We start from the raw sequence: 16,161 nt of genomic DNA, 5'->3' as shown, positions 1-16,161 counted from the left end.
GTTCATGACAACGAGGGGGTGACGGGTGCTCTGGCCCTGCCTTACCTTGATGGTGTCTGAGATACCCTGCTCACTCAACTCTGCACAAAGGTCTCGATGGGATATGTCAGACCAGGAACCAGCATAGGAACCTGCAACAGCCGACAAGCAAGACAGTGAGACACCCAGAGAGGCCACGATCGACCGCCGCCCCCAGAAAGGTTATGCCTCTCACTGCCCACAAGAAAGGTCATTCTGGCCAGAACGCTCCTCACGCCGGTTTCTGAACATGTTTGTGTCTGTATTTACCAGCTTGTCCCCAGCCATGTTCTACATGTGGCTGCCAGCAAGGGTCAGTGCTGAGGGAGTGCTGCACTGTCAGAGGGTCAGTACTGAGGGAGCGCCGCACTGTCAGAGGGTCAGTGCTGAGGGAGTGCTGCACTGTCAGAGAGTCAGTACTGAGGGAGTGCCGCACTGTCAGAGGGTCAGTACTGAGGGAGTGCCGCACTGTCAGAGAGTCAGTACTGAGGGAGTGCAGCACTGTCAGAGGGTCAGTACTGAGGGAGTGCCGCACTGTCAGAGGGTCAGTACTGAGGGAGTGCTGCACTGTCAGAGAGTCAGTACTGAGGGAGTGTCGCACTGTCAGAGAGTCAGTACTGAGGGAGTGCCGCACTGTCAGAGGGTCAGTACTGAGGGAGTGCCGCACTGTCAGAGAGTCAGTGCTGAGGGAGTGCTGCACTGTCAGAGGGTCAGTACTGAGGGAGCGCCGCACTGTCAGAGGGTCAGTACTGAGGGAGTGCTGCACTGTCAGAGGGTCCGTACTGAGGGAGTGCTGCACTGTCAGAGGGTCAGTACTGAGGGAGTGCCGCACTGTCAGAGGGTCAGTACTGAGGGAGTGCTGCACTGTCAGAGGGTCAGTACTGAGGGAGTGCCGCACTGTCAGAGGGTCAGTGCCGAGGGAGTGCTGCACTGTCAGAGGGTCAGTGCCGAGGGAGTGCCGCACTGTCAGAGGGTCAGTACTGAGGGAGTGCCGCACTGTCAGAGGGTCAGTACTGAGGGAGTGCCGCACTGTCAGAGAGTCAGTACTGAGGGAGTGCTGCACTGTCAGAGAGTCAGTACCGAGGGAGTGCTGCACTGTCAGAGAGTCAGTAACCGAGGGAGTGCTGCACTGTCAGAGAGTCAGTGCTGAGGGAGTGCCGCACTGTCAGAGGGTCAGTACTGAGGGAGAGCCGCACTGTCAGAGGGTCAGTACTGAGGGAGTGCCGCACTGTCAGAGGGTCAGTGCTGAGGGAGTGCCGCACTGTCAGAGGGTCAGTACTGAGGGAGAGCCGCACTGTCAGAGGGTCAGTACTGAGGGAGTGCCGCACTGTCAGAGGGTCAGTGCTGAGGGAGTGCCGCACTGTCAGAGGGTCAGTACTGAGGGAGTGCTGCACTGTCAGAGGGTCAGTACTGAGGGAGTGCCGCACTGTCAGAGGGTCAGTACTGAGGGAGTGCTGCACTGTCAGAGAGTCAGTACTGAGGGAGTGTCGCACTGTCAGAGAGTCAGTACTGAGGGAGTGCCGCACTGTCAGAGGGTCAGTACTGAGGGAGTGCCGCACTGTCAGAGAGTCAGTGCTGAGGGAGTGCTGCACTGTCAGAGGGTCAGTACTGAGGGAGCGCCGCACTGTCAGAGGGTCAGTACTGAGGGAGTGCTGCACTGTCAGAGGGTCCGTACTGAGGGAGTGCTGCACTGTCAGAGGGTCAGTACTGAGGGAGTGCCGCACTGTCAGAGGGTCAGTACTGAGGGAGTGCTGCACTGTCAGAGGGTCAGTACTGAGGGAGTGCTGCACTGTCAGAGAGTCAGTACTGAGGGAGTGCCGCACTGTCAGAGGGTCAGTACTGAGGGAGTGCCGCACTGTCAGAGGGTCAGTACTGAGGGAGTGCCGCACTGTCAGAGGGTCAGTACTGAGGGAGTGCTGCACTGTCAGAGGGTCAGTACTGAGGGAGTGCTGCACTGTCAGAGAGTCAGTACTGAGGGAGTGCCGCACTGTCAGAGGGTCAGTACTGAGGGAGCGCTGCACTGTCAAGGGGTCAGTACTGAGGGAGTGCCGCACTGTCAGAGGGTCAGTACTGAGGGAGTGCTGCACTGTCAGAGAGTCAGTACTGAGGGAGTGCTGCACTGTCAGAGGGTCAGTGCTGAGGGAGTGTCGCACCGTCAGAGGGTCAGTACTGAGGGAGTGCTGCACTGTCAGAGGGTCAGTGCTGAGGGAGTGCTGCACTGTCAGAGAGTCAGTACTGAGGGAGTGCTGCACTGTCAGAGGGTCAGTACTGAGGGAGTGCCGCACTGTCAGAGGGTCAGTACTGAGGGAGCGCCGCACTGTCAGAGGGTCAGTACTGAGGGAGCGCCGCACTGTCAGAGGGTCAGTACTGAGGGAGTGCCGCACTGTCAGAGGGTCAGTACTGAGGGAGTGCCGCACTGTCAGAGGGTCAGTACTGAGGGAGTGCTGCACTGTCAGAGGGTCAGTACTGAGGGAGTGCTGCACTGTCAGAGAGTCAGTACTGAGGGAGTGCCGCACTGTCAGAGGGTCAGTACTGAGGGAGTGCCGCACTGTCAGAGGGTCAGTACTGAGGGAGTGCCGCACTGTCAGAGGGTCAGTACTGAGGGAGTGCTGCACTGTCAGAGGGTCAGTACTGAGGGAGTGCTGCACTGTCAGAGAGTCAGTACTGAGGGAGTGCCGCACTGTCAGAGGGTCAGTACTGAGGGAGCGCTGCACTGTCAAGGGGTCAGTACTGAGGGAGTGCCGCACTGTCAGAGGGTCAGTACTGAGGGAGTGCTGCACTGTCAGAGAGTCAGTACTGAGGGAGTGCTGCACTGTCAGAGGGTCAGTGCTGAGGGAGTGTCGCACCGTCAGAGGGTCAGTACTGAGGGAGTGCTGCACTGTCAGAGGGTCAGTGCTGAGGGAGTGCTGCACTGTCAGAGAGTCAGTACTGAGGGAGTGCTGCACTGTCAGAGGGTCAGTACTGAGGGAGTGCCGCACTGTCAGAGGGTCAGTACTGAGGGAGCGCCGCACTGTCAGAGGGTCAGTACTGAGGGAGTGCTGCACTGTCAGAGAGTCAGTACTGAGGGAGTGCTGCACTGTCAGAGGGTCAGTACTGAGGGAGTGCCGCACTGTCAGAGGGTCAGTACTGAGGGAGCGCCGCACTGTCAGAGGGTCAGTACTGAGGGAGTGCCGCACTGTCAGAGGGTCAGTACTGAGGGAGTGCTGCACTGTCAGAGGGTCAGTACTGAGGGAGTGCCGCACGGTCAGAGGGTCAGTACTGAGGGAGTGCTGCACCGTCAGAGGGTCAGTACTGAGGGAGTGCCGCACTGTCAGAGGGTCAGTACTGAGGGAGCGCCGCACTGTCAGAGGGTCAGTACTGAGGGAGTGCCGCACTGTCAGAGGGTCAGTACTGAGGGAGTGCTGCACCGTCAGAGGGTCAGTACTGAGGGAGTGCCGCACTGTCAGAGGGTCAGTACTGAGGGAGTGCCGCACTGTCAGAGGGTCAGTACTGAGGGAGTGCCGCACTGTCAGAGGGTCAGTACTGAGGGAGTGCCGCACTGTCAGAGGGTCAGTACTGAGGGAGTGCTGCACTGTCAGAGTGTCAGTCCTGAGGGAGTGCCGCACTGTCAGAGGGTCAGGGTCGGTACTGAGGGAGCGCCGCACTGTCAGAGGGTCAGTACTGAGGGAGTGCCGCTGTGTCAGAGGGTCAGTACTGGGTGAGTGCCGCACTGTCAGAGGGTCAGTACTGAGGGAGTGCGCACTGTCAGCGGGTCAGTACTGAGGGAGCGCCGCACTGTCAGAGGGTCAGTACTGAGGGAGTGCCGCACTGTCAGAGGGTCAGTACTGAGGGAGTGCCGCACTGTCAGAGGGTCAGTACTGAGGGAGCGCCGCTGTGTCAGAGGGTCAGTACTGGGTGAGTGCCGCACTGTCAGAGGGTCAGGACTGAGAGAGTGCCGCACTGTCAGAGGGTCAGTGCTGAGGGAGTACCGCACTGTCAGAGGGTCAGTGCTGAGGGAGTGGCACACTGTCAGAGGGTCAGTACTGAGGGTGTGCCGCACTGTCAGAGGGTCAGTACTGAGGGAGCGCCGCACTGTCAGAGGGTCAGTACTGAGGGAGCGCCGGACTGTCAGAGGGTCAGTACTGAGGGAGTGCCGCACTGTCAGAGGGTCAGTACTGAGGGGAGTGCCGCACTGTCAGAGGGACAGTACTGAGGGAGTGCTGCACTGTCAGATGGTCAGTACTGAGGGAGTGCCGCACTGTCAGAGGGTCAGTACTGAGGGAGTGCCGCACTGTCAGAGGGTCAGTACTGAGGGAGTGCCGAACTGTCAGACGGTCAGGACTGAGGGAGTGCCGCACTGTCGGAGGGTCAGTACTGAGGGATGCCGCACTGTCAGAGGGTCAGTACTGAGGGAGTGCCGCACTGTCAGAGGGTCAGTACTGAGGGAGTGCCGCACTGTCAGAGGGTCAGTACTGAGGGAGTGCTGCACTGTCAGAGGGTCAGTACTGAGGGAGTGCCGCACTGTCAGAGGGTCAGTGCTGAGGGAAGGCTGCACTGTCAGAGGGTCAGTACTGAGGGAGTGACGCACTGTCAGAGGGTCAGTACTGAGGGAGTGACGCACTGTCAGAGGGTCAGTACTGAGGGAGCGCCGCACTGTCAGAGGGTCAGTACTGAGGGAGCGCCGCACTGTCAGAGGGTCAGTACTGAGGGAGTGACGCACTGTCAGAGGGTCAGTACTGAGGGAGTGCCGCACTGTCAGAGGGTAAGTACTGAGGGAGCACCGCACTGTCAGAGGGTCAGTACTGAGGGAGTGCCGCACTGTCAGAGGGTCAGTACTGAGGGATTGCTGCACCGTCAGAGGGTCAGTACTGAGGGAGTGCCGCACTGTCAGAGGGTCAGTACTGAGGGAGTGCCGCACTGTCAGAGGGTCAGTACTGAGGGAGTGCTGCACTGTCAGAGGGTCAGTACTGGGTGAGTGCCGCACTGTCAGAGGGTCAGTACTGAGGGAGTGCCGCACTGTCAGAGGGTCAGTACTGAGGGAGCGCCGCTGTGTCAGAGGGTCAGTACTGGGTGAGTGCCGCACTGTCAGAGGGTCAGTACTGAGAGAGTGCCGCACTGTCAGAGGGTCAGTGCTGAGGGAGTACCGCACTGTCAGAGGGTCAGTGCTGAGGGAGTGGCACACTGTCAGAGGGTCAGTACTGAGGGAGTGCCGCACTGTCAGAGGGTCAGTACTGAGGGAGCGCCGGACTGTCAGAGGGTCAGTACTGAGGGAGTGCCGCACTGTCAGAGGGTCAGTACTGAGGGAGTGCCGCACTGTCAGAGGGACAGTACTGAGGGAGTACTGCACTGTCAGAGGGACAGTACTGAGGGAGTGCCGCACTGTCAGAGGGTCAGTACTGAGGGAGTGCCGCACTGTCAGAGGGTCAGTACTGAGGGAGTGCTGCACTGTCAGAGGGTCAGTACTGAGGGAGTGCCGAACTGTCAGACGGTCAGGACTGAGGGAGTGCCGCACTGTCGGAGGGTCAGTACTGAGGGATGCCGCACTGTCAGAGGGTCAGTACTGAGGGGGTGCCGCACTGTCAGAGGGTCAGTACTGAGGGAGTGCCGCACTGTCAGAGGGTCAGTACTGAGGGTGTGCTGCACTGTCAGAGGGTCAGTACTGAGGGAGTGTCGCACTGTCAGAGGGTCAGTACTGAGGGAGCGCCGCACTGTCAGAGGGTCAGTACTGAGCGAGCGCCGCACTGTCAGAGGGTCAGTACTGAGGGAGTGCCGCACTGTCAGAGGGTAAGTACTGAGGGAGCACCGCACTGTCAGAGGGTCAGTACTGAGGGAGCGCCGCACTGTCAGAGGGTCAGTACTGAGGGAGTGCCGCACTGTCAGAGGGTCAGTACTGAGCGAGCGCCGCACTGTCAGAGGGTCAGTACTGAGGGAGTGCCGCACTGTCAGAGGGTAAGTACTGAGGGAGCACCGCACTGTCAGAGGGTCAGTACTGAGGGAATGCTGCACTGTCAGAGGGTCAGTACTGAGGGAGTGCCGCACTGTCAGAGGGTCAGTACTGAGGGAGTGACGCACTGTCAGAGGGTCAGTACTGAGGGAGCACCGCACTGTCAGACGGTCAGTACTGAGGGAGTGCTGCACTGTCAGAGGGTCAGTACTGAGGGAGTGCCGCACTGTCAGAGGGTCAGTGCTGAGGGAGTGCTGCACTGTCAGAGGGTCAGTACTGAGGGAGTGACGCACTGTCAGAGGGTCAGTACTGAGGGAGTGCCGCACTGTCAGAGGGTCAGTACTGAGGGAGTGACGCACTGTCAGAGGGTCAGTACTGAGGGAGCGCCGCACTGTCAGAGGGTCAGTGCTGAGGGAGTCCTGCACTGTCAGAGGGTCATTACTGAGGGAGTGACGCACTGTCAGAGGGTCAGTACTGAGGGAGTGACGCACTATCAGAGGGTCAGTACTGAGGGAGCGCCGCACTGTCAGAGGGTCAGTACTGAGGGAGCGCCGCACTGTCAGAGGGTCAGTACTGAGGGAGTGACGCACTGTCAGAAGGTCAGTACTGAGGGAGCGCCGCACTGTCAGAGGGTCAGTACTGAGGGAGTGACGCACTGTCAGAAGGTCAGTACTGAGGGAGCGCCGCACTGTCAGAGGGTCTGTACTGAGGGAGTGACGCACTGTCAGAGGGTCAGTACTGAGGGAGTGCTGCACTGTCAGAGGGTCAGTACTGAGGGAGTGCCGCACTGTCAGAGGGTCAGTACTGAGGGAGTGACGCACTGTCAGAGGGTCAGTACTGAGGGAGCGCCGCACTGTCAGAGGGTCAGTACTGAGGGAGTGACGCACTGTCAGAGGGTCAGTACCGAGGGAGTGACGCACTGTCAGAGGGTCAGTACTGAGGGAGCGCCGCACTGTCAGAGGGTCAGTACTGAGGGAGCGCCGCACTGTCAGAGGGTCAGTACTGAGGGAGTGACGCACTGTCAGAGGGTCAGTACTGAGGGAGGGCCGCACTGTCAGAGGGTCAGTACTGAGGAAGTGCCGCACTGTCGGACGGTCAGTACTGAGGGAGTGCCGCACTGTCAGAGGGTCAGTACTGAGGGAGCGCCGCACTGTCAGAGTGTCAGTACTGAGGGAGTGCCGCACTGTCAGAGGGTCAGTACTGAGGGAGTGCCGCACTGTCAGAGGGTCAGTACTGAGGGAGTGCCGCACTGTCAGAGGGTCAGTACTGAGGGAGTGCCGCACTGTCAGAGGGTCAGTACTGAGGGATTGCTGCACCGTCAGAGGGTCAGTACTGAGGGAGTGCCGCACTGTCAGAGGGTCAGTACTGAGGGAGTGCCACACTGTCAGAGGGTCAGTACTGAGGGAGTGCCGCACTGTCAGAGGGTCAGTACTGGGTGAGTGCCGCACTGTCAGAGGGTCAGTACTGAGGGAGAGCCGCACTGTCAGAGGGTCAGTCCTGAGTGAGTGTCGCACTGTCAGAGGGTCAGTACTGAGGGAGAGCCGCACTGTCAGAGGGTCAGTACTGAGGGAGTGCCGCACTGTCAGAGGGTCAGTACTGAGGGAGTGCGCACTGTCAGAGGGTCAGTACTGAGGGAGCACCGCACTGTCAGAGGGTCAGTACTGAGGGAGCGCCGCACTGTCAGAGGGTCAGTACTGAGGGAGTGCCGCACTGTCAGAGGGTCAGTACTGAGGGAACGCCGCACTGTCGGAGGGTCAGTACTGAGGGAGTGCTGCACTGTCAGAGGGTCAGTACTGAGGGAGTGCCGCACTGTCAGAGGGTCAGTACTGAGGGAGTGCCGCACTGTCAGAGGGTCAGTACTGAGGGAGTGCCGCACTGTCAGAGGGTCAGTACTGAGGGAGTGCTGCACTGTCAGAGGGTCAGTACTGAGGGAGTGCTGCACTGTCAGAGGGTCAGTGCTGAGGGAGTACCGCACTGTCAGAGGGTCAGTGCTGAGGGAGTGCCACACTGTCAGAGGGTCAGTACTGAGGGAGTGCTGCACTGTCAGAGGGTCAGTACTGAGGGAGCGCCGCACTGTCAAAGGGTCAGTACTGAGGGAGTGCCGCACTGTCAGAGGGTCAGTACTGAGGGAGTGCCGCACTGTCAGAGGGTCAGTACTGAGGGAGTGCTGCACTGTCAGAGGGTCAGTACTGAGGGAGTGCCGCACTGTCAGAGGGTCAGTACTGAGGGAGTGCTGCACTGTCAGAGGGTCAGTACTGAGGGAGTGCCGCACTGTCAGTGGGTCAGTACTGAGGGTGTGCTGCACTGTCAGAGGGTCAGTACTGAGGGAGTGCCGCACTGTCGGAGGGTTAGTACTGAGGGAGCGCCGCACTGTCAGAGGGTCAGTACTGAGCGAGTGCCGCACTGTCAGAGGGTCAGTACTGAGCGAGCGCCGCACTGTCAGAGGGTCAGTGCTGAGGGCGTGCTGCACTGTCAGAGGGTCAGTACTGAGGGAGTGACGCACTGTCAGAGGGTCAGTACTGAGGGAGTGACGCACTGTCAGAGGGTAAGTACTGAGGGAGCACCGCACTGTCAGAGGGTCAGTACTGAGCGAGCGCCGCACTGTCAGAGGGTCAGTACTGAGGGAGTGCCGCACTGTCAGAGGGTAAGTACTGAGGGAGCACCGCACTGTCAGAGGGTCAGTACTGAGGGAATGCTGCACTGTCAGAGGGTCAGTACTGAGGGAGTGCCGCACTGTCAGAGGGTCAGTACTGAGGGAGTGACGCACTGTCAGAGGGTCAGTACTGAGGGAGCGCCGCACTGTCAGAGGGTCAGTACTGAGGGAGTGCTGCACTGTCAGAGGGTCAGTACTGAGGGAGTGCCGCACTGTCAGAGGGTCAGTGCTGAGGGAGTGCTGCACTGTCAGAGGGTCAGTACTGAGGGAGTGACGCACTGTCAGAGGGTCAGTACTGAGGGAGTGACGCACTGTCAGAGGGTCAGTACTGAGGGAGCGCCGCACTGTCAGAGGGTCAGTACTGAGGGAGCGCCGCACTGTCAGAGGGTCAGTACTGAGGGAGTGACGCACTGTCAGAGGGTCAGTACTGTGGGAGTGCCGCACTGTCAGAGGGTCAGTACTGAGGGAGTGACGCACTGTCAGAGGGTCAGTACTGAGGGAGTGCTGCACTGTCAGAGGGTCAGTACTGAGGGAGTGATGCACTGTCAGAGGGTCAGTACTGAGGGAGCGCCGCACTGTCAGAGGGTCAGTACTGAGGGAGCGCCGCACTGTCAGAGGGTCAGTACTGAGGGAGTGACGCACTGTCAGAGGGTCAGTACTGAGGGAGTGCCGCACTGTCAGAGGGTAAGTACTGAGGGAGCACCGCACTGTCAGAGGGTCAGTACTGAGGGAGCGCCGCACTGTCAGAGGGTCAGTACTGAGGGAGTGCCGCACTGTCAGAGGGTCAGTACTGAGCGAGCGCCGCACTGTCAGAGGGTCAGTACTGAGGGAGTGCCGCACTGTCAGAGGGTAAGTACTGAGGGAGCACCGCACTGTCAGAGGGTCAGTACTGAGGGAATGCTGCACTGTCAGAGGGTCAGTACTGAGGGAGTGCCGCACTGTCAGAGGGTCAGTACTGAGGGAGTGACGCACTGTCAGAGGGTCAGTACTGAGGGAGCGCCGCACTGTCAGAGGGTCAGTACTGAGGGAGTGCTGCACTGTCAGAGGGTCAGTACTGAGGGAGTGCCGCACTGTCAGAGGGTCAGTGCTGAGCGAGTGCCGCACTGTCAGAGGGTCAGTACTGAGGGAGTGACGCACTGTCAGAGTGTCAGTACTGAGGGAGTGACGCACTGTCAGAGGGTCAGTACTGAGGGAGCGCCGCACTGTCAGAAGGTCAGTACTGAGGGAGCGCCGCACTGTCAGAGGGTCAGTACTGAGGGAGTGACGCACTGTCAGAGGGTCAGTACTGTGGGAGTGCCGCACTGTCAGAGGGTCAGTACTGAGGGAGTGACGCACTGTCAGAGGGTCAGTACTGAGGGAGTGACGCACTGTCAGAGGGTCAGTACTGAGGGAGTGACGCACTGTCAGAGGGTAAGTACTGAGGGAGCACCGCACTGTCAGAGGGTCAGTACTGAGCGAGCGCCGCACTGTCAGAGGGTCAGTACTGAGGGAGTGCCGCACTGTCAGAGGGTAAGTACTGAGGGAGCACCGCACTGTCAGAGGGTCAGTACTGAGGGAATGCTGCACTGTCAGAGGGTCAGTACTGAGGGAGTGCCGCACTGTCAGAGGGTCAGTACTGAGGGAGTGACGCACTGTCAGAGGGTCAGTACTGAGGGAGCGCCGCACTGTCAGAGGGTCAGTACTGAGGGAGTGCTGCACTGTCAGAGGGTCAGTACTGAGGGAGTGCCGCACTGTCAGAGGGTCAGTGCTGAGGGAGTGCTGCACTGTCAGAGGGTCAGTACTGAGGGAGTGACGCACTGTCAGAGGGTCAGTACTGAGGGAGTGACGCACTGTCAGAGGGTCAGTACTGAGGGAGCGCCGCACTGTCAGAGGGTCAGTACTGAGGGAGCGCCGCACTGTCAGAGGGTCAGTACTGAGGGAGTGACGCACTGTCAGAGGGTCAGTACTGTGGGAGTGCCGCACTGTCAGAGGGTCAGTACTGAGGGAGTGACGCACTGTCAGAGGGTCAGTACTGAGGGAGTGCTGCACTGTCAGAGGGTCAGTACTGAGGGAGTGATGCACTGTCAGAGGGTCAGTACTGAGGGAGCGCCGCACTGTCAGAGGGTCAGTACTGAGGGAGCGCCGCACTGTCAGAGGGTCAGTACTGAGGGAGTGACGCACTGTCAGAGGGTCAGTACTGAGGGAGTGCCGCACTGTCAGAGGGTAAGTACTGAGGGAGCACCGCACTGTCAGAGGGTCAGTACTGAGGGAGCGCCGCACTGTCAGAGGGTCAGTACTGAGGGAGTGCCGCACTGTCAGAGGGTCAGTACTGAGCGAGCGCCGCACTGTCAGAGGGTCAGTACTGAGGGAGTGCCGCACTGTCAGAGGGTAAGTACTGAGGGAGCACCGCACTGTCAGAGGGTCAGTACTGAGGGAATGCTGCACTGTCAGAGGGTCAGTACTGAGGGAGTGCCGCACTGTCAGAGGGTCAGTACTGAGGGAGTGACGCACTGTCAGAGGGTCAGTACTGAGGGAGCGCCGCACTGTCAGAGGGTCAGTACTGAGGGAGTGCTGCACTGTCAGAGGGTCAGTACTGAGGGAGTGCCGCACTGTCAGAGGGTCAGTGCTGAGCGAGTGCTGCACTGTCAGAGGGTCAGTACTGAGGGAGTGACGCACTGTCAGAGTGTCAGTACTGAGGGAGTGACGCACTGTCAGAGGGTCAGTACTGAGGGAGCGCCGCACTGTCAGAAGGTCAGTACTGAGGGAGCGCCGCACTGTCAGAGGGTCAGTACTGAGGGAGTGACGCACTGTCAGAGGGTCAGTACTGTGGGAGTGCCGCACTGTCAGAGGGTCAGTACTGAGGGAGTGACGCACTGTCAGAGGGTCAGTACTGAGGGAGTGCTGCACTGTCAGAGGGTCAGTACTGAGGGAGTGACGCACTGTCAGAGGGTCAGTACTGAGGGAGCGCCGCACTGTCAGAGGGTCAGTACTGAGGGAGTGACGCACTGTCAGAGGGTCAGTACTGAGGGAGTGCTGCACTGTCAGAGGGTCAGTACTGAGGGAGTGCCGCACTGTCAGAGGGTCAGTACTGAGGGAGTGACGCACTGTCAGAGGGTCAGTACTGAGGGAGCGCCGCACTGTCAGAGGGTCAGTACTGAGGGAGTGACGCACTGTCAGAGGGTCAGTACTGAGGGAGTGCCGCACTGTCAGGGGGTCAGTACTGTGGGAGTGCTGCACTGTCAGAGGGTCAGTACTGAGGGAGTGCCGTACTGTCAGAGGGTCAGTACTGAGGGAGTGACGCACTGTCAGAGGGTCAGTACTGAGGGAGTGCTGCACTGTCAGAGGGTCAGTACTGAGGGAGTGCCGCACTGTCAGAGGGTCAGTACTGAGGGAGCGCCGCACTGTCAGAGGGTCAGTACTGTGGGAGTGCCGCATTGTCAGAGGGTCAGTACTGAGGGAGTGCCGCACTGTCAGAGGGTCAGTACTGAGGGAGTGCCGCACTGTCAGAGGGTCAGTACTGAGGGAGTGCCGCACTGTCAGAGGGTCAGTATTGAGGGAGTGCCGCACTGTCAGAGGGTCAGTATTGAGGGAGTGCCGCACTGTCAGAGGGTCAGTACTGAGGGAGTGCCGCACTGTCAGAGGGTCAGTACTGAGGGAGTGCCGCACTGTCAGAGGGTCAGTACTGAGGGAGCGCCGCACTGTCAGAGGGTCAGTACTGAGGGAGCGCCGCACTGTCAGAGGGTCAGTGAAATGAAATGAAAATGAAAAATGAATGAAAATCACTTATTGTCACGAGTAGGCTTCAATGAAGTTACTGTGAAAAGCCCCTAGTCGCCACATTCCGGCGCCTGTTCGGGGAGGCTGGTACGGGAATTGAACCGTGCTGCTGGCCTGCCTTGGTCTGCTTTAAAGCCAGCGATTTAGCCTTGCGCTGTGGATCCGCGGTGCGCTGTGGATCTCGCGGTGCGAGTGGATCTCGCGGTGCGCGTGGATCTTACGGTGCGCGTGGATCTTAGGGTGTGTGTGGATCTTACGGTGTGTGTGGATCTTACGGTGCGCGTGGATCTCGCGGATCTTACGGTGCGCGTGGATCTTACGGTGCGCGTGGATCTTACGGTGTGTGTGGATCTTACGGTGCGCGTGGATCTTACGATGTGTGTGGATCTTACGGTGTGTGTGGATCTTGTTTCCAACATCACAGCAGTGGTCTCACTTTGAATTTTCTCCAATGTGGGACATGGGTCAGCGGACGAGTCAGTCCTGTCGTCAGGCCAGCGAGCGCAGTCATTCCCCACGTGAGGGACTGTGGTCCCTGGTGAACGGCTGACGTGACTGTGGTGGCTTCCCACTTCCCCATTGGCCCTGCCTCCATTCCTGGAAAGTCCCAGCCGGCCGCAGCCAGCACACGAACCACGGGGACGCCCACCCCCCTTCCCTGGGCCAGCGATGACTCACGCTGGCCTCAGGCACCCCCGCCACCACCACTCCCTCTCTACGCGGGAAACTGGTCTCTCACCTTGAAGAAGGCCCTCTTGACGGAGTAGAGGCTCTGGTTGTACAGGAAGCTGATCTGCAGGTCGCTGACCAGTCTGCTGGCTGAAGTGTTCTGGATGCTGAGGGTCAGCTTGAAGGCGGGCCCGATCCCTTGGACCTAGAAACAGAGGACAGGTAACTGTATCTCGGCAACCAACACGCAGCTCACCTGCCCTCAAAACCCCCTCCCGTATGGACACCCTGGATCGCTCCACAGAGAGCCTGCAATGGGCCAAACGGCCATCCCTCAGAGTTGCCGTGGCCAAATGCGCAGTTTAAATAGACTCTGTTTATTGTTAGATAGACTCGACTTGCCGAGGAGGCTTCTCTCCGGCATCCCCGGCGAAGGAGCGAGACGTCCACTCACCACCGCGTTCATCTTCAGCGGTTCCTGCGGGTCGGCCGAGACCGGCGCCAAGCTCGCTTCGAGGGCCTTGGCGTATTCTCGGGCTGCCCTGAGGCGCAGGCGACACAAATCCATCTGGAAGGCCCTGTGCATAGCTTCCAACCGGAGCAGGGGGAGGGAATAAAAGAAGATAAATAATTGTCGACGGCGTCGGGGAACAGTCAACCGAGAATATAGAACATACAGTGCAGAAGGAGGCCATTCGGCCCATCGAGTTTGCACCGACCCACTCAAGCCCTCACCCCATCCCAGTAACCCCTCCCAACCTTTTGGACACCAAGGGCAATGTAGCATGGCCAATCCACCTAACCTGCACAGCTTTGGACTGTGGGAGGAAACCGGAGCACCCGGAGGAAACCCACGCACACACGGGGGAGAACGTGCAGACTCCACACAGACAGTGACCCAGTGGGGAATCGAACCTGGGACCCTGGCGCTGCGAAGCCACAGTGTGGACTGACCCCCCCCCCCACCCACCCACTGTGCTGGGGCAAGGGGCGGGGTTGATACCCAACAGTCTACAGAGTCTACTTTAAAAAAAGAGTTCATTCGAACTACAGAAACCCGGAGCTCAGGAGCACAACTGCAGCAAAGGTCGCCCAATCGACGCAAGGAGGTTTTCCCAGCGGGATGCAGTCAGCGGAAGGTGGTAGCGAGTCGATGATCCCACCTCCCCACCCGTTATATTCCGTACCAGGTGACAGTAAACAAGCAGGTCCGAGACTAGGGTTGAAATCAAGCGGTCGCTGAATGAGAGGTTAAAACATTGTGACCTCCACTATCCCTGGGGCTCCTTCGATGGGCTGGATTGGGCCTCTGTCTGCACTGGAGGGGGTTCTAAGAATAGAGCTGACAGGGCAACTGTCCCGTCAATCAAACCTGGAGCCTGCCCTGCCGGAAGCGGCGGAGACTGATTCCCCGTCTCTCATTGGTGCTACCTGACTATCCTGCACTGACTGCATTCTGCAAGAGCAACACCTCCGTCATCGGGATGTTGCTGCGGTTCGGGCCACGATTTCGGTTTGCTGTGGTTTGTCAAGACTCGTGAAATAGACCCTGTGGACTGTTTGCTGCAGTGCGCTGGCTAAACAGACTCCGACACTGCTTGCTGCAATACGTAGAAAAATAGACTCTGTAGACTGTTTGCTGCAGCGCACTGTTTATTTAAACAGACCCTTCTAGATCGTTTGTTGTCCAGCAGAGATAAATAGATTCTGTGGGCTGTTTGCTGGTCGTCCCCTGATTAAGCAGACTCTTAGATTGTTTCTTGTCCAGCATAGATAAATAGACTCTGTAGACTGTTTGCTGGTAGCGCGCTGATCAAACAGACTCTTAGATTGTTTGTTGTCCTGCGCAGATAAATAGATTCTGTAGACTGTTTGCTGGTAGCGGGCTGATCAAACAGACTCTTAGATTGTCTGATGTCCTGTGCAGGTAAATTGACTCTGTAGACTGTTTGCGAGCAGCATGCGGATTAAACAGACTCTTTTGGCTGTATAATAAAGTTTGATGAACAATGAACGCTGTATCAGTCCGACCGCCTTCGCGGTGAGGCAGCACGCCAGAGGGAAGGAGGAAGATGGTGCGATGCCTGTGCAGTCAAATAGCAGACTGGCGTCGGTTGCATCACCTCCCTCAGCTGGACTCCCGGGAGAGACGAGAGTTAGCTGGTCTACTCACCCACGGCGTTCTCCCGCTCCCGCAGCGTCTGGTCCACGTACAGCTTGGTTTTCCGCGGGACGTTCAGTTTAATGCTCTGCGCCAGCGGAGGTCCCGGGCTGGTGTCCTTATCCTCAAAGACCGCCGTCCTCTTCAGGATCTTAATGATGAGCCCTCCCCCTGGGAGCCGGAAAGGAAACCTCACGTGAGCGACAGGACGTGTGGACACATGTACCTGTCCTGGGAGTGTATGATGGGGACAGTGTAGCGGGAGCTTTACTCTGTATCTAACCCCGTGCAGTACCTGTCCTGGGAGTGTTTGATGGGGACAGTGTAGAGGGAGCTTTACTCTGTATCTAACCCCGTGCCTGTACCTGTCCTGGAGTGTATGATGGGGACAGTGTAGCGGGAGCTTTACTCTGTATCTAACCCCGTGCTGTACCTGTCCTGGGAGTGTTTGATGGGGACAGTGTAGAGGGAGCTTTACTCTGTATCTAACCCCGTGCTGTACCTGTCCTGGGAGTGTTTGATGGAGACAGTGTAGAGGGAGCTTTACTCTGTATCTAACCCCGTGCTGTACCTGTCCTGGAGTGTTTGATGGGGACAGTGTAGAGGAGCTTTACTCTGTATCTAACCCCGTGCTGTACCTGTCCTGGGAGTGTTTGATGGGGACAGTGTAGAGGGAGCTTTACTCTGTATCTAACCCCGTGCTGTACCTGTTCTGGGAGTGTTTGATGGGGACAGTGTAGCGGGAGCTTTACTCTGTATCTAACCCCGTGCTGTACCTGTCCTGGGAGTGTTTGATGGGGACAGTGTAGAGGGAGCTTTACTCTGTATCTAACCCCGTGCTGTACCTGTCCTGGGAGTGTTTGATGGGGACAGTGTAGAGGGAGCTTTACTCTGTATCTAACCCCGTGCTGTACCTGTCCTGGGAGTGTTTGATGGGGACAGTGTAGAGGGAGCTTAACTCTGTATCTAACCCCGTGCTGT

At 58.5% G+C, this 16,161-nt stretch overlaps 1 protein-coding gene across 1 annotated transcript; it reads right to left on the bottom strand.

The window, feature by feature from the left end:
• Positions 1 to 54: 54 nt before the first annotated feature.
• On the bottom strand, positions 55 to 15,351 carry LOC140407735 (BBSome complex member BBS1-like; the record flags this gene model as incomplete). The annotated part of the gene is made up of 4 exons (XM_072495027.1): positions 55 to 131; positions 13,090 to 13,224; positions 13,474 to 13,607; positions 15,193 to 15,351. Coding segments are annotated over 4 exons (485 nt in total), but the record flags the coding sequence as incomplete, so codon positions are not given.
• Between the last annotated feature and the right edge of the window lie 810 nt (positions 15,352 to 16,161).

This window comes from Scyliorhinus torazame, unplaced genomic scaffold, assembly GCF_047496885.1.
Source record: "Scyliorhinus torazame isolate Kashiwa2021f unplaced genomic scaffold, sScyTor2.1 scaffold_1912, whole genome shotgun sequence".
NCBI lineage: Eukaryota > Metazoa > Chordata > Chondrichthyes > Carcharhiniformes > Scyliorhinidae > Scyliorhinus > Scyliorhinus torazame.
Note: the sequence above shows the minus strand (reverse complement) of the source record. Positions and strands in the feature narration are given on the sequence as shown.